General features: G+C 39.2%; 1 protein-coding gene across 3 annotated transcripts in view; it reads left to right on the top strand.

Moving 5' to 3' along the window:
- The window catches only part of Ralgps2 (Ral GEF with PH domain and SH3 binding motif 2), a 141,390-nt gene extending 122,723 nt beyond the window's left edge, over nucleotides 1–18,667 (top strand). For all 3 annotated transcript variants that reach the window (XM_045141935.1, XM_045141933.1, XM_045141934.1), the window contains 5 exons: nucleotides 1,062–1,167; nucleotides 5,465–5,557; nucleotides 12,970–13,075; nucleotides 15,244–15,335; nucleotides 18,299–18,667. In XM_045141935.1, the coding sequence (XP_044997870.1) occupies nucleotides 1,062–1,167; nucleotides 5,465–5,557; nucleotides 12,970–13,075; nucleotides 15,244–15,335; nucleotides 18,299–18,328 (427 nt within the window). In that variant the 3' untranslated portion in view covers nucleotides 18,329–18,667. The remainder of the gene's footprint in view (nucleotides 1–1,061; nucleotides 1,168–5,464; nucleotides 5,558–12,969; nucleotides 13,076–15,243; nucleotides 15,336–18,298) is intronic.
- Nucleotides 18,668–20,007: the final 1,340 nt, after the last annotated feature.

Below are 20,007 nucleotides of genomic sequence, written 5' to 3'. Positions count from 1 at the left end.
TACTAAATATTTTTTATGTGTTTCATCTTTTATTCAGTTTTTTTGTCTAGTTAACCGGCTCTTTCTGCATTGTCTTAGCTTTAGAAACACCTAGGAGTGGTTCTTTTATTAAGGCTACAGGGTTCCTGGTAGCAACTAATTCAGAATACAATAAAATAGCAAACTTCAGAAGCAAGATGGTGTCTGATTAATGGTGTGTGTAACTCCCTCAATAGAAATCCCGCTCCAGCATAAAATTTCTACATTAAGTCACTTTGAAGACACCTAAATAATCATAAAGAAGTAAACTGGAAAACTTGTGATTTCTTTATTGCAGAAATTCTGCGTCTCATATCAAATCACCAGAGATTGGCATTTTTATAATGTATATGTCTTGATTTATTTATGTAGAAATCATTCTTGTTTTAAATATAGGCTCTTAAATCAAAGATATTTTAAAATGATTATTTTATGACTTTATTCATATGAAAAGAAAATTTTGTTATTCCTTTCCTAGAGAACTCTTAGGCCATCATCAAAAATGCATAGGCAGCATTGAAATGTCATTAAAATTTATTACACAAAGCCAATTTTTAAAAACATGTTGTTGCTATGACTTTTTTTCATCTACTTTAGAATTGAGGTTTTTTTCCTTTCTTTTTTTGAGCTTCTGCTTGTTTGTATTTTAAGTTTTATATACTTTTAACAAATAGAACCCTCATCTCTCCTACCAGGATGGACATTTCTAATGGGTTACAACAGTGATATGGTATGGCATGTTAAGAAGAAAAATAATCTGAACTTTATATTTAATCTTGATCAAAGTGAATTTCTGTATTCTTTCTAAATGTGTTGAAATATGTCATGTATGCTTTTTTAACTGCTGACTTTAATAACTTACTAATTAATTTTTGTGACAGCCTTCTAAAATTTTCATTATCTTCTCAGCTATAAAAAAATAGCAAAGTTTTACAATTAAGAATAATTAAACTTTATTTAAGGGCTTCTTAGTGGCTGCTGTAGACACAGCTCCTGCTCATTCTTGCCGTTCATCACCTCACTCTTCTCATTCACTGTTGCAGCTCTGCAGAGTCGGAGGATTTGGCAGTGCACCTATACCCAGGAGCTGTCACCATCCAAGGTGTTCTCAGGAGAAAAACGTTGTTAAAAGAAGGCAAAAAGCCCACAGTAAGATTCCATCATATTGTATTTTTTACATGTGTTTAAAAATATGGTAATGCTTAAGTGTCTTTAAAAGTACTAAACAGTTGAAAAAGAAGCAGATGCGTGGCAGACTTGAAATAATTTAAAATATACATTTTTCTTATCATGTTACTTAACCTGAAGTATTGCATTTGCAATGTAGATTTCAACCAAGTCACATCTTAAGGGTGCTTAAATGAAAGAACTCCTGTACTTTCCCTTAATCGCTAATGTAATGCTTACACAAAATTATTGCTTCAAGAGGTTGGGCTGGAGTGATGGCTTAGCAGTTAAGCACTTGCCTGTGAAGCCTAAGGACCCCAGTTCGAGGCTCAATTCCCCAGGACCCACAATAGCCAGATGCACAAGGGGTCGTACGTGTCTGGAGTTTGTTTGCAGTGGCTGGAGGCCCTGGAGCGCCCACTCTCCTCCCTCCCATCCACCCCCCGCCTCTTTCTCTGTCTGTCGTTCTCAAATAAATAAATTTTTAAAAAATTTTTTAAATGTTATAGTAATATGTTTAAGAATAATAGAAAATTAGAGTAACAAGCCTAACAAACTGAATTTGACCAATTTTGTTTTATCATTTTAATTCTATAATATAGTAGTTTTCATGTAAAATAGGACCCCAGTATTAAATGTCCTCCAAACTAACTACATTGGAAATAAAAAGCTTAGTCGACAGAACTTTTCATATATAACAAAAAAAGTATTTTCTTCCCCAATACCAGCATAGTAATTTGCTAAGAAAAGATTGTTTTCTTAATCATGTAATTTATCTAAAGTATATAGCCTTTGACATACATCTACACTTACAGCTCTTATAGATTTGAAAGCTTCTTAAAATGTAAAAATGATTTGTATAATCTTACATTGCTTCTTACATTATAAGAAAATAAAAATATGTAATAAAACAAAAACACTATACTAGGCCATTCTACAGTGAACTTAAGATAGCCTATCAGTTCAGACACTGCTATCCCTATTGTGTCCTGGGTGCTAGAAATAGAGCAGTGAGCCCAGATGAGGCAAAGTGCCTGTCTTATGGAGATATATGAGAGTAAGCCTGTAAAAATAAGTTCACAGCTGCAGAATGAAGGGTGACAGCAAAGTATTAGAGCTGTGATCTGTAAAGAAAATGGGTTAGCCTTGTGAAGATGAGATCCAGACAGCAGCCCCCTGAAGTGATGGCTCAGAGGTTAAAGGTACTTGTTTACAAAGTCTGTCAGCCCAGGGTTCAGTTTTCTAGCCACCCATGGGAAGCTGAACCCAAAATGTGACATTGCATTTGCAGTAGCAAGAGGCTCTGCCAGATATGCATACATATGCACAAATAAATAAAGACCCAGACAACAAGAGACAAAAGATTCTATGGAGAAGGTAGAGGAGATAAATGAAGTTATACTTGGCTGATGGCATATGTGTTGTCTAAGAGAAGTGGTAGAAATGAAAGTTACTTCTGGGTTTGGGATTGAGATTAATTGAATATTGGGAACTCTTCTTGGAAGTAGGGGGACAAGTTCAGTTTGACATGCTTATTAAACATTCAAGAGGACTGTCATTTTAGTTCATGGAAAAGTATTAGGTCACCAGAGGGATGGTGGCCTGTCAGTGATTTGGGAGTCATTATTCTACAGACACTGCTTGAAATGTGGAACTGGATATGATAGTGTCTATGAAGTTTTACTGGGGAAGAGAAAAGCTGGAGAGCGAGCCCTCTAACATCATGTCTGCTACAAGAAGGATGTAAAGGGAAAACTAAAACTGTTATTCCAGGAACTAGCACTTTACCGGCTTCAAGAAGAAAGTAGGCCTGATCTAGTAGTGCTCACCTATAGTTCCTAGCTCTCAGGACACTAAGGCAAGAAGATGTGAGCTTCAGGCTAGCCCCGGACTGCCTGCCCAGTGAGACCCTGTGGTAGAAACCAAACCAAAAGGGAAGAATAGTCAGTTGTGTTATGTGCTGCTAAGAGGTTGATCATGAAAAGAACAGAGACTTTCCAAGGGTCAATGGGCTCGACAGCAGTCACTTCTTCCTGGGAGTCAAATGAAGTAACCTGGATAGGAAATGGGGAAAAATAGAGGTAGAGGCAGGAATTAGAAACAACTTTCAAGATGTTATGCTGTGAAAAGGAGCAGAAGAATGGGGTGTTCAAGGGGTAAAGGCAGTGGGGCAGAGGAAGAATTTTAACTCAGGCTCATTTATGTAATTATGTTCGAAGGAGAGAAATTGAGGTACAGTAGAGAGAGCTGCAGTTGCAAAAGCAAATTAAGAAAGTGAGACTAGAAATATGGACAGAAAAACATGTGAGTTTGTCTTTAGGTAGAACAGGGTTAAATAGTCTGTTCTAGCAAGAAAAAAGGCTGGATTTTTGAGACTATAAGCAGGCATTTAGAATGAGCGCTGGGAACAGGAGGGCTGTGTCACCACAATCTTCTTTTCTGCAGGAAGTACGCATACAGTGCTGTGGAGGGGGACAGAGTAATGGAATTTTGAGACGGTATGAAATAGTCTTCAGAGAAAAAGTATAATGACTCACTGGGTAAAAGTATAATACTGTTTAATTTCAGGTTGGCAGACAGTTTTATCAATTGGCATAATTGTATAATTTCTCCAGCAATATTTGGCTACTGTGATGGATTTGAATAGGAGAGGGGGCTATGAGATAAAAATATTTGGAAGAGAAGGAAAGCATTATAGACTACAGAATATAGGGCAGACAGGAAGAAGGAGGAGAAGAAAAGGTATTGGGGCAAAGACGTAATGGCAATACTACATAATACTAAAAATAATAGAATTCTTCAGAATTTTATACATGTAGATGAGGTATGTTGATCATATTCACCTCCCATTACCTACTCTGGTTTCCTTCCCATTCCTTCTGAATCTCTTTTTTTTTCCTTCTAGTCCCATTCCCACTTTCATGTCTGTTTTTTTGTTTTGTTCTTTTGTTTTGGGTGGCCCATGAGTTTACTTAGGATTGCTTGCATGAGCATGAGCAAGGGGTTATATTGGAACACAGGCAATTTGTCGGTGACTACACCAGTAAAGAAAACATCTCTCCCTACCCCAGCAACCAATAATTGCCAATATGGAATCTGTGAGCTCCTCTACCATCCATGATGGAATGATGATAAGGCCCAATCTTGTGTGGATAACCACAGCTCCTAGGAGTTCCTAAGTGCAATGGCTATGTCATATCCAGAAAACAGCCTTCCTCCCCATCCTCTGGCTCTCACATTCTTCGGCTCCTTTTCCATGGTGTTTCCTAAGCCTTGGAGGGAGTGATATGGTTACCCTGTGTAGGGCTGAGCATTTATTAACGGTTACTTATCCTCAGCACTCTTACTCATGTTGAGTGTTTGAAGTAACCACCACCCACTGCAAAGAGCTGATTCTCTAACCAAAGCTAAGAGCACCACTAATCTATGGGCATAAGCATAAATATTTACAAGGCAGTTTGATGAGCACAGTGTCCATTTCAAAAAACAACAGTCATAACTTCCTCCCTAGGGCCTGTGACCTCCCCAGCAACCAGGTTTTGACTAGGTTTTCAGTACTGGGCATGAATCACCTCCTGTGGAGTAGGCTTCAGATCGAATCCAGAGCAATTGATTATCCCATAACAGCCATGTCTCTGTTGAGCCAGTAAGTACATATTGCTTGGCTGGCTGGATGTGTAGCAGTGATGGGATTTTTAATGAGATCAAGAATTACGTGAATGAAAGCCAGGCATGGTGGTATACACCTTTAATCTCAGCGCTCGGCATGAAAAGGTAGAAGGATCCCTGTGAGTTTGAGGCCAACCCAACCTGAGACTCCTGGGAATTCCGGGTGAGTCTGACCTAGAGCAAGACCCTCCCTTAAAATACCAAAAAAAAAAAAAAAAAAAAGAGGGCTGGAGAGATGGCTCAGTGGTTAAGGTGCTTGCCTTCAATGCCAAAGGACCTCGGTTCGATTCCCAGTATCCATGTAAGTCAGATGCACAAGGTGGCACATGTGTCTGGAGTTTGTTTGCAATGGCTGGAAGCCCTGGAGTGCCCGTATTCAACACCCCCCCCCGCTTTGTTTTCCTCTCTGAAATGAAAACAAAACATTTTTTACAATACCAAAAAAAATCACATGAATGAGAATTCTAAAGTGTGTTTGCTAAAAGTATTGGGGATATTGAGATCAAGGTTTTAGAAGCCCTACAAACTATCAGTTCAGGTCAATACTAAGAAGAGAAAGTAAGAAGCCAGTAGTATTTCAATAGGATGTCTGTGTGTTTATCCTCTCCAGGTAGCATCTTGGACGAAATATTGGGCAGCCTTATGTGGAACACAACTTTTTTACTATCCTGCCAAATCCCTGAAGGCGACAGAAAGAAAGCATGTAAGTGTCCTCCTCAAGAGGTTCAGCTTTGCCTCACAACCTCTTCTGAGTTGTGAAGAAAACTGTCCTGGGTGGGTTATGCAGGTTTGTTTTCCCATATTCTTGACCAGACATTCTTACATTTTCTCTTAGCATGAATACTGTAATAGAAGTTATCCTTTTTTTTTTTAAATAACACCATGCCAAGGATGGTCTTAGAATAACTTCTGTTTTGAAGTTTTTAATTATTTATTCATCTGACAGAGAGAGAAAGAAGCAGATAAGAGAGTGAGAGAATGGGCATGCCAGGGCCTCCAGCCACTGCAAATGAACTTCAGACACCTGTGCCACTTTGTGCATCTGGTTTGACATGGGTGCTGAGGAATTGAACTCAGGCCCTTAGGCTTTGCAGGCAAACACCTTAACCACTGAGCCATCTCTCCAGCCCTTGGAAGTTTTCTTTTAATATGACTTTTCTATTGCAAATGTCAAAACTGCAAATTGGAGATATCTGTCTTAGCTTCAGAGCTTTCTTGGTCCCAAGTTTCTGGTTCAGAACATGATTCAAAACTCAGCTTGAGGTCTTACAGTTCCTAGTGTATATAAAACATGAGAATTTAGGACTGTTGTCCAAGGTTCATGCCAACTTAGTGTCTTGATAGATCGACTTGGCTATCAGTGAAGAGGAATGAGCAGTGCTTACTGTGATCCACTGGCTGGTGTACATCACTTACAAGAAGCCTCTTTTCTCTGCTTAGAATCTTCTTGTAAATCTCTTACTTGGTTTTATGTGCCAAGGACACAAATCTTCCAAAGGAAGAACAATTAACCATGCTGAGTTGATAAAATTCCTTTGAGGGAAATTTATTTGTGAATCATGTATGGGAGAAGCTCTTATTTATTCTCAACTTTTTAACCCTTTTTAACCAGACAGGGGATGGGTAGAAGACAGTTTTGATTTAAGTGAATATAGGAAGTGCTGTTAGATCACATTCCCATCCTCATTAGCAGTTCCTGCCACCTGCTCTTCTTTAAAGTATAGCACTCTTTCTTTCCCTAATTGATATGTTTGGGGAGCTGGGGGGTGGGGGAAGGCATAGGGTGGAAGTTTTTGTTTTTAGTGCTAGGATTGAACTTAGGACCTTAAGCACACTAAGGCCATGTTTCTCCATTACACTGTACCCCCAGCCCCAAAATCACACACTGACTCATGTCACTGGACCATTTGTAGTATGTCGTATGCCTCTACATGGTGCTACTGCACTGTGGACAGGGAGGAGGGGTCATGGTTATACCCTCTGTCTTCCGATAGGTAGCAGATATTCTTCACATAGCCTGTTTGAGATACTTGTTGGCTTTTACTTAACCTTATTGATCAAAAGAAGTAGTTTTCCAAGATAAAAGGTTGGGTTGTTGTTGGTTTTTCTAGCTTTAGTTAGAGAGTAAGTTAGAAGAATCATAACTGAGTTTATCATGTAAAGCATATGTTAGTATTGTTTTCTGTTTACTATTGCTATTTATGCAATTTTTGATAATTAGGTTTCTGATAATGTTTTTGGTGTAGATGGTGTAGAAATTGAGTATAAAGGATTATAAAAAAAAAACACCTAACATCTAATACCAAGGAAATGGGCTATATTCCTCATCTCTTCTAGTTGTTCAGAACAGTAGAATCAAGTACAGAGAGAGACATAGCTATGCTTATATTCATTATTGACTTTACAATGCAAAATTATATGGTACAGAATGTAAAGCAGTGACATAAAGCCATTTTTAAAATTGGAATTTAAAACTGCTATAAATAGGCAACAAGTAAAAGATTAAAATCATTAATAAATACAATACCACCTTTTGCAGTCAGGTTCGCATTGCTGGTAGAAATCACCCAACCAGTAGCAGCTTGTGGGAAAAGTGGTTTATTTTGGCTTACAGGCTCAAGGGGAAGCTCTATAATGGCAGGGGGTTGCGGGGCTCCCCCCAGCAGGTAGTGCTGGGGGCGGACCAGGCCCGCTGTGGTCCGCAGTGGACTTAGCAAAGAAATATTCAACCAATACAAAATTTAAACAGGGTAAACATCAAACTCTGTAACTGCAAGTCCAACAACTCTAGCCAGTGACAAATCTCCAAGTCCAATAATTCTAACCAGCAACAAGTCTCTAGAACTCCAATTCCACCCTTCCAGCTAGGCTACTCATAGTCCTGGAAAACTTCATCTAGGGCCGACAGCTCTCCTTAGCAGCCATCTCGTGGTCCGGGCCAGCATCTCCACTGGGTCTCCAGTACAACTCACGGTTCATCCTCATGGCCTATGGGGTCTCCATGCAGGCATCCAGCAAACCTACTTCACATTTTCCATGGCCATTTCCAAAACACAAGACCATGTTGCAAACTAAATGACCCTCTCTTTCCTGCATTTCTTATACTCCACAATACCAGGTAGGGTGCCAGTTTGTTAATCCAGGGGGGAATAAAACAGACTTTGAAAAATAGGACACTTCTTGAGCACTCAGGCCCCTTCAAAAGAGTCTACATTCCCATTGCCCCAGTGCAGGTCAGCTGGCCCAGTCTCAAAGGTTGTAATCTCTCAATTGCAGCTGAATGGGCAGCAGTTCACCCAAAGATTTCGGGTTTTTTGTTTTTTGTTTCTGTCTGTGCCGTATCCCTCTGCTCACACCAGTTCATTTCTTCTTTTTTCTTTTTTGTTTTATGTTTATTTATTTATTTGAGAGTGACAGAGAAAGAGAGAATGGGCACGCCAGGGCCTCCAGCCACTGCAAACGAATTCCAGATGCGTGTGCACCCTTGTACATCTGGCTAATATGGGTCCTGGGGAATCAAGCCTCAAACTGGGGTCCTTAGGCTTACAGGCAAGCACTTAACCACTGACCCATCTCTCCAGGCCCACACCAGTTCATTTCTATACAAAGCAACCCTGCACAACTTCTCAGGACACGGGCATAACAGCAAGCTTCCCACATAAACTGCTAGCCCAGTCCAGGCAAAGCTCTTTCTCACCCTTATAAGCCAAATTTCACAGTCCGTAGTTCTTACTTCATTCAGGTCTTTCAACTCTGACCAGAATGGTCCATCATAATGTACTTCTAGCACTGCAAGGCATCTCTTAGGCCAAGGTTTCAAATCCTTCCACATTCCTCTTGAAAATTAGCACCAGAAGGCCAAAGCCACACAGGTGTCAAGCAGTAAACCCACTCCTTGGTACCACTTTACTGTTGCAATCAGATTTGCATTGCTGGTAGAAATCACCCAACCAATAGCAACTTGTGGGAAAAGAAGTTTATTTTGGCTTATAGGCTCGAGGGGAAGCTTCACAGTGGCATGAACAGAGGGTGGACATCACCCCATGGCCAACATAAAGTAGACAACAACAGGAGAGTGTGCCAAACACTGGCAAGGAGAAACTGGCTATAACATCCATAAGCCCGCCTCCAATAATACACTCCCTCCAGGAGGTATGAATTCCCACATCTCCATCAACTGGGAACCTAGCATTCAGAATACCTAAGTTTATGGGGGACACATGAATCAAACCACCACAGTACCTGATGATCCTGAGTCCCATAATGTTAGTGGAGATAGATTTTTTTTTATGAGAGAGTGATTTGGCACATCAGGGTCTCCTGCCACTGCATTCAGACTCCATACACATGTGCCACCTTGTGTACATGCATCACCTTGTATGTCTGGCTTATGTGGGTTCTGGGGAGCCAAACCTTGGTCCTTAGGCTTCGCAAGCAAGTGCCTTAACTGCTAAGCCATCTCTCCAGCCCACAGTCAGATTCTTTTGTAGGACATTGTACTAGACCACTGGCCTGGATTAAAAAGACCAACACTTGGCAGGGGGTGCAGGTTAGGAAGACAGAGGACTGTTCAAGATTGAAAGGTATTTGAATCTGTGCAGGGGGCTCAACCTATAATTTTAGCACACAAGAGGCTGAGGCAGGAGAATTGCTATGAGTTTGAGGCCACGCTGGACTACAGAGCAAGACTGTGTCTCAAAAAAAAATAAAAGCAGGAAGAAAGTGAGGTAGTTAGGTGATAGCTGCATGCAGTGTTTGTACTTGGGCTAGAGTTGTTTATTGTGTTTTATTTGCTTTCGGGCCTTTTGGGGAAAACAGTGGCTGGCAAGAGAGAAGGCAGATATTTTGTTATGTCTATTTTTTAATAATTAAAGATAGAACTATACTCACTGTAAAAAAAAGTTTTAATACAAGTGTATTTATTAATTGTAAAAAAAAATTAGAGATGTTTGAACCTGTCACATTGGTGATGAGTGAGTAAATATGTTTGAGTGGTTAAAGTTTAAAAGCCAGACTACACTTGAAAAGGAAATCTACATATGTGATGACCTTCTATAACTCGGTAAGAATAAAATAGGAAAATGGGACCTGGAGAGATGGTTTAGCTATTAAAGCACTTGCCTGCGAAGCCTAAGAACCCATGTTCAACTCTCCAGATTCCACGTTAGCCAGATGCACAAAGGTGAGGCAGACGCAAGGTCACAAATGCCCACTAGGTGACACATGCATCTGGAGTGGCTGAGGCCCTGGCATGTCAATTCCCTCTCTCCCTCTCTCCCTCTCTCCCTCTTTCTCTCCCTCTCCCTCTCCCTCTCCCTCTCCGTCCCCCCCCCCCCTCTCAAAATAAGGAGGAGGAAAATAGGAAAGTTGAAAGGGGGAAGTGAAACAAAAGTAGAATACACTTGAATAATGAAACAGTCACCTCATCAGTTATCACAAAGAGCAGATTAAAGACACTTGTCACTAGATAGAAATATGCAATGATCAGGTGTATTACATTGGCCGTAAGGAAATATCCATATGGTCAGAACTTAAAATCGGTGGTGGTCTTGCGGAGGCAGGTCTTGTCGGTATTTACCTGAACACCCTGAGCTGCTCAACTGAGAAAGTACCCTACAGAAACCATAGAACAAGTGCATCATGATGTCTATAGAAGACACCTGAAATGGGTACAATACCAATGTCTGCAAACACCCAAAATAAGTACAGAAAGGAAACAGTAGTCATGTAAAACCACAAGTCCCAGTGTCCATTCACCCCATTAGCATAGAAAGTCAATAACACAGAAAAGATGGGGTTACATTGCATAGCAAACTCAGGGGAGGGGTGCTTCACCCTAAATGATAATTTATCTTATAATGAAATGGAGTTCAGTCTGCTGGTCGGGTATTACCCTGTAGTTGTAATCTCAGTCCTCTGTATTAAGGGTTTATATTGCTTGAGTTGCTTTTTTGTTTGTTTGTTTTAGGGGTTTTATTTTTAAATAGCATAGGCTCTGAGGGTTAGTAAAAAGATACTAGAAATTGTAGTATTCACTTTGAAAGATTTGACTATCACATATACTATTCTATCATATTTCTAATTTCATTCTTTACAGTATTAAAGCTTAATAGTTTTCTTAGCTTTTATTGTATGCTACAAATGTGCTGTGTTCATTCTTCACATTTCATTGTGAAAAATACAAAAGTAGATGAATGTCCTATGCAAGCACATTTTAAAGAATAGTAAGCAAATATATTTCTACCTTTCACATGGCATAAGAAGTAGAACATTTCTAGAACTGTCACAGTGGTAAGAGTGGCTGCCCTTCTTCCCTGCATGGTGTAACGCCATCCTGAATTTTACATTCATCATTGCTTTGTTTGTCTTTAGAGCTGGACCTTCTATAAAATATTGTTTGCTCTTTTCACCTTGCTTGAGTGTATTATGCGTCCATTCTCAAGCATGCTGCTGCTTAATTACACAGCTGAGATTTACTACTGTTAATGCGTGTTCACTCATTAACTGAACAGTTTCCCATTTTCCTATAGTTGGTGACTGTTGGGGCTTTAATTCTTCACTATTTCTAACAAGTAGTTTTTGGCACACAGATTCTCTAGTCTATATATACCTGAAGAACAGAGATACTTTATAAGAAAATACCAAATTAAGTTTTCCTACTCACCAGTAACTTAATGAGATTCCGTGTCTTTACCATACTTATCATCAAGCTTTGCAACCTTGGCTCTTCTTTTTTTTTTTTTTTTTAATTTATTTGAAAGTGACAGACAGAAAGAGGCAGATAGACTGAGAGAGAGAGAGAGAGAATGGGCGCGCCATGGCCTCCAGCCACTGCAAACGAAGTCCAGACGCGTGCGCACCCTTGTGCATCTGGGTAACATGGGTCCTGGGGAATCAAGCCTCGAACCGGAGTCCTTAGGCTTCACAGGCGAGCACTTAACCGCTAAGCCATCTCTCTAGCCCAACCTTGGCTCTTCTAAATGTGTAAATTGTTATGTGGTTTTAATTCATATACCCTTGTTTACTTAGCAAGCTTGACATTTTTTCATGTTATTTCTTGCATATGGCTAACTATATCACAGATAGAAGTCTCCTAGCAACTATACCATGTAAATATCTTCCTCTTTGACTTTTCACTTTTCCTTTTTTTTTTTTTTTTTTTTAGAGGTAGGGTCTCACAGTAGTCCAGGCTGACCTGGAATTCACTATGTAGTCTCAGGGTGACCTCAAACTCACACTTTTCACTCTTTTTAAAATTTTATTTATTTACTTGACAGAGAAAGAGGGAGAGAAAAAGAGAGAATGGCATGCCAGAGCCTCCAGCCACTGCAAACAAACTCTGGACATGTGAACCCCCTTGTGCATCTGGCTTACATGGGTGCTAGGGAATAGAACCTGGGTCCTTTGGCTTTGTAGGCAAACACCATAACCGCTAAACCATCCCTCCAGCCCAGACTTTTCATTCTTTATAAAGTCAACAGCCCTTTTACACACTGCTAAGTTCAGATTACCAGTAGTTTTAATGTTTTTCATTCATGCTACTGAGATTATCCAAATTTTCTGTTCTTTTATAGCAGCCCTTAGTTTTACAAAAAGTATAAAAGGATAGCTAACTATAAAAGTTAACTATTATAATAGTTAATGCTAATAGCACTCTAAAAATGCCCCCCTCCCCTTTTTTCCTTTTTGTTTCTGAGAAATGCAAGTGAGAATTATCTTAATTGAACTACTGGCTAATCATTACATTTAAGAAAACAAGGGCTCGGAAATGCAATGTGTTTCCTGTAAGTGATGGCACAGTAACCAGGAAGATGATATAGATGAATTTATCAGATTCACTATCAGATCCTGCTCTTTGGAGGACCAGGACAGAACCAGGACCAGGATAGAACCAGGACAGTTAGTATGGGATGTGGAATTGAAGCTGGGATGGTTTGGAGAGTAGGGGCCGTCTAAAAAGGACAGGAGATGCAGCTTAGTAGTTAAAAAAAAAATCCCAAACTGGCCTGGACCAACTGAAAATATACTCCCTCGTGCTTAATTATTACTGAGAATTGTCTATAAAACTCACTAACTGTTATTATTTGTTCTCCCTACATTATCTTTCCATCTCAGTTTAAATCCACGTCCAATAAGAACGTATCGGTGGTAGGGTGGATGGTGATGATGGCTGATGACCCAGAGCACCCAGACCTCTTCTTGCTGACAGACTCGGAGAAAGGTGAATTGTTAGAAAGCCGTATGCAGTGCATAACTCTTGATATGAACCCTAGTTTAACTGGAATATCTACAAAGAAGCAGTTTAGTTTTATCTGTGGAGACATTTCTACTCCACAATGTGTTTTAATGCTCCAGTGTTTGTAAAACTTACTTTCTTTATTACATGGTCCTAGGGGAGGGCTACTTGAAAACCTCAGAGGCTGGCCCGGCCCTTACAGGCAGTATTCCATCATGTGTACCTGCAGTCACAGATTGCCATCCTCCAGTACTGAAAGTGACAGTTTTCCTTTATATAACTTCTATTGCTCAGTTTCTTTTCTAAAATAATGGAAATGCTTTCCATACACTATGTAGACACACTTGTGAATGTAGTCACCTCCTCCTTCCCATTGACATTGGGGGGGGGGGCTGTTCAGGGTCATGTCACGCCTCCTGTCCCTGCCTGCACCTTCTCGGGAACCGAGAGCCACCAGGTCCATCAGAAGGGGTCCTGAGTGGCTGCTCTTCTTGTCAGCCATTGGCAACCACCACAGAGGAGGCTGGAAGGGAAACTCCTCCAGACTGTAGAGAAGCATTCATTCCAGCAACCCACTGCTGAGATAGACAGCCTTTTACTGACCTCACAGCTGTATTCTGACCCTTACTTAGGTGTTACTTTGTACCAACAAATATTCAGCTTTCAGTATATTACGGTTTTAAATAAAAAAAATTGTCTGTGTATTAGATGCAAGAAAAAAAATTGACCAAAATGTCTTGTCTGAGGTAAATTTATTTACAGAGTAAAAACTGCTCACCATTCTGAATTCAGTCCCTGGTTCCTCAGAATCCCATAGGCATTAGTTTTAAACTGCATTTATTAAATGAGATCATTTTCATTGGGTTTTACTAACAAATTTTTTGGTTCCCTTCCATTTTCTTGAGCTTACTTAATAGAGCTGTTTCAGAGGGCCAAGATTTTTATGAAGAATGTACTAATACTGTGGGGGGGGGGGAATTGTAGCTGTGACCAGCTTAATTGTAAATTTATTTTTATTCAGACTGAATAATAGTCTAAGTTTTGATTCAGCAAGCAAAGCCATGTTATAGTCTTCACATCTGGTACAAAAAAAAAATGCTTCTGAACATGTAAAGGTTCTTTGAGTATTAGACTTAAAGAAAAATTGTATAATAAATGCATAAATATGATCAGTCTTTTGAGTCACTGAATGCAGGAAAAAGTACAGTTCAGTAAGCATTGTAAAATCAAAAATCTAGATCAGTGAGAAAAAACTTGGAGCATCCTGTAGTCATAAATCTTCTTTCATTGTATTCCCTAATCATGTTAATATATGTAGTCATATAAAACACCTTATCATGTGTCAGGCTTGACATATACTGAATTAGATTCAACAGGAGCTACTGAATTCACACATAGTTCCTAATTTTCTAAAAGAGAAAGACCATCTCAGATTTTCCCAGAGCCCCAAGAAGAACTGGAAGACTACAGTTGTCTTGGAGAATGTCTAATAACAAAAGGCTAAAAGCCTAGCCATTATGAATGTTTTAAGTATTTGACATATTGAAGCAGTTTTAACAGGTAAAAACTTGACATTAACATCTAGTATTTAAATATCTAAGTGTAGTATTAAGAACCAGTATTTTAGCCAGGCATGGTGGTGCATGCCTTTGATCCCAGCACTTGGGAGGCAGAGGTAGGATTGTTGTGAGTTTGAGGCCACCCTGATACTACATTCCAGGTGAGCCTGGGTTAGAACAAGACCCTGCCTCGTGGGCGGGGGGACAGTATTTTGGGGCTGAGCTCAGTTGGTGGATCAGTTACTTGGCATGTGTAAGGTCCTGAGTTCAGTACCCAGTACCAAAAAATGTAAAAACAGTATTTTGCAGTTTCATTCATGTAGACAAATATTGAGAAGCCATGCAATTTTAACAAAAAAATGAAGGAGCCATAATACTTGTAATTATAAACTAGCAAAACAGCAATTCTGTGTCTGTGAGACAGTTTTGATTGTGCTATGTAGAGAACAGTATGCAGGAGAATCATGGTGAGTGAGTAGAGCTCTGAAACTGAATGCCCTCGCATATTTCCTTCAGACTTAATATTTGGCAGAAATATTATATGGTATAGTCTTTACATTTTTACTCTCCTTTGCTTGCTTTGGGTAACTTTAGGAAATTCGTACAAGTTTCAAGCTGGCAGTAGGATGAATGCAATGCTGTGGTTTAAGCATTTGAGTGCAGCCTGCCAAAGTAACAAGCAACAGGTGAGCAATTCTGTCAAGTCTCAAAGTAAAATCCATGGCTTGAGCGTATAGTGCAAAGTTTGAGGCCTGTGGAGATGGCTAAAGAGTGTGGAGGGAGCACTAGCCTTAAAACTGAGTACCCAAGTTCAGATCCTCAGACCTCACATCAACTGTCAGAAGCTGTGGCAGGCTTTTTATGACCCAGTGCACCTGTGAGAAGGGAGATGGGGATAGGAGAATTTGTCAGAAGCTCACAGAAGAAAGCTCTTGCCTCAAAGGAGGTGGAAGGAGAGGACCTACTTGAAGATTGTCCTCAGACCTCCACATACGCACCATGGCACAAGTGCACATGCACCCATGCATGCACACACACACACACCCCAAGTAGGTTTTTTTAAGTTCCAAAGAGAAGTCCACTTGTTTTCTTTGTTCTTTTTAGATAAGGTTTCATAATTCTGTAGGGTAGGACGGCTTTGAAATCACTGTGTAGTCCAGGCTAGCCAAACGTGGGTCCTCCCGCCTCAGCAGTGGTGTGCTGGTATCACAGGCATGTCACCACACTTGGCTAACTCACTTCCTCAGTGAATTAAGAAAATGGTGTTAGCTGGGCGTGGTGGCACATGCCTTTAATCCCAGCACTCAGGAGGCAGAGGTAGGAGGATCACCGTGAGTTCAAGGCCACCCTGAGATACAGAGTGAATTCCAGGTCAGCCTGGGCTAGAGTAAGAGCCTACCTCGAAAAACCAAAACAGAAAATGGTGTTTTCCATTTATAACAGTCATCGAGACATGAGGTACTTTGTACGATGGAGTCATTAAGACATGAGATACCCATTGTTGGATGAGGCAGGTAAGCAACAAAATCTCAGTGAAGTATAAAACAAGCAAAATAGAACTATGTAACATGGAATGAAGAAATACAAAAGAACATTTGATAAATAAGGACAGTACCTAATGGCAAGCTGTCCCTGAGTTGACAGCAATGTGAATGAAAAGAAGGAACAGGCTATGTAAAGATAGAGCAGAGGGCTGGTGTAAGGAACAATAGGTATGAGGACATGGCTCAGGTGTCAGACAAGAATGCAGACTGTGTTAGGAAAGAATGAGTAGTGCAAACTGCTCTGATACATCTTATTTTGGTGGGTCAGCAACTTACAGTGGGCTCCTGTGATTGCAGTGAAATCATTTTGATTTTATTGTATGTTTTTCTCTTACTAAAGCAGATAGTCTAATGGAAAGATATTTATCTGTGAGGGAGAAGGTATCTACTATGTAGTTTGCCCATTGACCTCTTGCAGAAATATAGTTGAACCACAGCTTGGCAGGCATAGTATATATAATTGCAGTTATAGAAATGTCTTTATGCTTTTCTAGTTAAAGAGGTTTGAAAATCATGGACATGAGTATTGATAATATAAAAGTGCATCATAAATGCTCTTAGCAGCTGCTATTAAGTAATATAATTCACTATAAAAGCTGAAATATATTATTAAAGTTTTTTTAATTATTTTTCCTGTGATGAACAGGATGTAAGCTGCTACCCCTCTTTTTGATAAATGAGGGAAATTGAAGCTCAAAGGTAATGATTCAAGTAAAAATGGCAGGCCTCTAACCTAAACTCCAGTTCATCCTTTAAGCAATTCTTTCGAAGTGTTGCTGGAGTGGGCTTTATTCTTCTCTCTCTGTTTTTTCAATTATATATGGAAGACCAGTATTGGGTACAATTTCCAGCAATCTTCATGAAGGATGTGAAATGCAATTTCTTTCTTTCTTTTTTTTTTTTTTTTTTTTTTTTGCCTATGTCAAGTTCATGTTGAGCACAATGAAAAAAACAGGCCTTTTTTTTTTTTGCCTAAGTCTAAGCCTCTTAGGATTCATTTCCATGCTACAATGATACAGCCTATACAGCTTAAGATATTAAGTTTCATATATAAGAGAATTCCAGATTTCAAGTTTATCTTTGTTTCTGTGTTTGCAATAATCAGAGTGGTAGTAAATTTACAATCTGTGAAGATTGAAAAGTTTCAGAAGACTTGACTCAAAAAAGACTGATTTTTTTCTTTAGTGATTATTTTCCTCACAATTTCTCATAAAAGTTCTCTTTTTTCTTTTATTTGCAAGTGGGGGGTGGAGAGAGAGAATGAGTGTGCCAGGGTCTGTAGCCACTGCAAAAGAACTCCAGACACATGCACCAGTTTGTGCATATGGCTTTATGTGAGTACTGGGGAATCAAACTCTGGTCATTAGGGTTTACAGGCAAGCACCCTCACCATTGAGCCATCTCTCTAGTCCTCAAAATTCTTAATGTTTGTTATAAAGCAAATCTTTACTGCTTTTTTACATGTGCTTATAAAATTTGCATTATATATAAAATGATAAAACTACATCAAGCGTATTTGAAATTCTACTCTACAAGATTTTGTCATACTTATTTTTTATTCCTTTATTCATTTCAGTAATTATCTGTTAAGCTCCTTGTTAAATAAGAAAGATACTGCCTCTGCCCTTCTCTCTTGCCCAGATATTAGTGTGCTTCGAAAGCACTCATTAATTTTCTGATGTGTTATATCCATTATTCATAAACTATTGAAGTTCGTTCTATCAAATTCTTTTAAAAGATAAAGGCCAAGCATGGTGGTGCACGCCTTTAATCCCAGCACTCCAGAGGCAGAGGTAGGAGGATCACCCTGAGGTTCGAGGTCACCCTGAGACTACATAATGAATTCCAGGTCAGCCTGAGCTAGAATGAAACCCTACCTCAAAAAAAGAAAAAGAAAAAAAAAAAGATATTTAAGCCAGGTGTAATATTTTTATGCATATGACCCCAACTCTTAGGAGGCTAAGGCAGGAGGATAATCAGGAGTTTGAGATCTGTCTTAAATAAATTTAGTTCAGAAAGATTGATATTGCTCAGATGAAAAGGAAAGATAAATACCAGCTTGAAAAATAACTTTTAAACAGCTTGAGATAATTGTGTTTTTTTAGGTCCCTACAAACTTGATGACTTTCGAGTAAAAGCCTGAGAAAGACAGCGTGTACCACTGCTCCTGCACGGGGCAGGGAGCTGCCAGGAGCACCAGCTGCAGACCATCTCGTGCCCGAAGAGCCCCAAGGCCCTGTTCAGCCTCTGGAGTTCTGAACCAAAAAGCACTAATTTCAGGGAATGAAGTGAGATATTCCCAGAGAACAAATTGGAGTTGCAAAACAAACTGCCATGAACTATGCTCATCTCCGAACTGACCTGTGGAAACCACTGCCTTAACAGAATGAAAGGAAAACCAACAGGAAACACCAAATAGTGTGTGTGAATCTTCTGGCGGTGCTGTGCTTGGAATAAATTGTAGCTACTTTGCATTTCTTTTAACTTTGTACTAATTTTGGAGAGGGGAACCACCTTTTTTAGATACACTTTAAAAAGGAAAAACATTTCTTATGGATTCCATCAGGAGCTCAATTTGAACTGTGGTGAAGATAGTTTAATTTAGCAGGGATTAATTATATCAGCAGAATTAGAACTGATGATAATGTGAGCTAGTGGAGCATGTTTGGAATGGGTGGTTTTTTGTTTTGTTTTGTTTTGTTTTGTTTTGTTTTGTTTTGTTTTTTTAATGTGAGACCTATTTAAACCCTAACCTTTGGAATTTGGTACTGTATCAGTAACATGACTTTTTGCAGAAGGCACATAGCAGGCTCTGGAAGACATGGCTGATAACTGGGGTTAAAGTTTAACTTTTATGTGAATTCACTGTTGGTCTGCCATCTGATTAGTAGAGAGCTGTAATCCCAAACTAAACTTTCCTTTGGTGTTTTTAAGTTAGTTGAATTATCTTTTCTCACAGTCACACTTGAGTTTTATCACCAACAGTAATAATACTGTTTTTCCAGGATATTTTCTTTCACAGTGTTTATGTGCATTATGCCAGTTATTTTTTATCCATTTTTGCTTTTGTTCAGTATGAAGTCAAGATCATACCTGTTTAAAAGGCTTCTCATACATATGTATTTTATCATAAGGCAAAACAAGCTATAAAAGGGAAAAAGGCAAAGTTTGAGATTCTCAGAATTTTAAGCATAAAACCTTTCCTCCTTATACGATTTCCTATAAACATACCAAAACATTTCTCAAAAAATTTATTTTAAGTCCTTGATCTAAAATATTTTGTTAGTGATTAGTCAAGCAGTTTTGAGAAAGCTCTTATATGCAATAATGCATTTAATTACTAAAATAAAAATGTTGAATTTGGAAAAAAAAAGTTTGAAGGTGGAATTTTAACAAAAATACTCCATGAACGAAGACTCCATGTTCAATGTTAAAAACGTGGGGCATTGCCAATGCTCGTAGGGGCCCAGGGTGAGAGGTGGTAGCTCTCCTACACCTCTTCATAGGCTTCTACCACCGTGGGTCTTACACCAAATTTCTCACATGTATATTCTTAAAGAATTGTGTGTTTTTATCAGACATCTTTTATCCTCAAGTCCATTAATAAAATAGATGGTATTGCATATACAATAATTAGCTAAAAATCTATCCAAAGGAAAGTAAAAGAGCTTTTACTGAGTGTTGTTTTTTAATTTAAAGAGTTCAAATATGTTTCTTACATGACAGAAATACATTATTTGGGGGGTTTAGTGACAGGCTGGAACAGGCAAGATGTTGTCTATTCTGAATGATTTTTTTCAACTCATGATCTTTA

This window comes from Jaculus jaculus, chromosome 1, assembly GCF_020740685.1.
Source record: "Jaculus jaculus isolate mJacJac1 chromosome 1, mJacJac1.mat.Y.cur, whole genome shotgun sequence".
Taxonomy (NCBI): Eukaryota; Metazoa; Chordata; class Mammalia; order Rodentia; family Dipodidae; genus Jaculus; species Jaculus jaculus.
The sequence above is the reverse complement of the archived record's forward strand: the minus strand, read 5'-3'. Positions and strand labels throughout refer to the sequence as shown.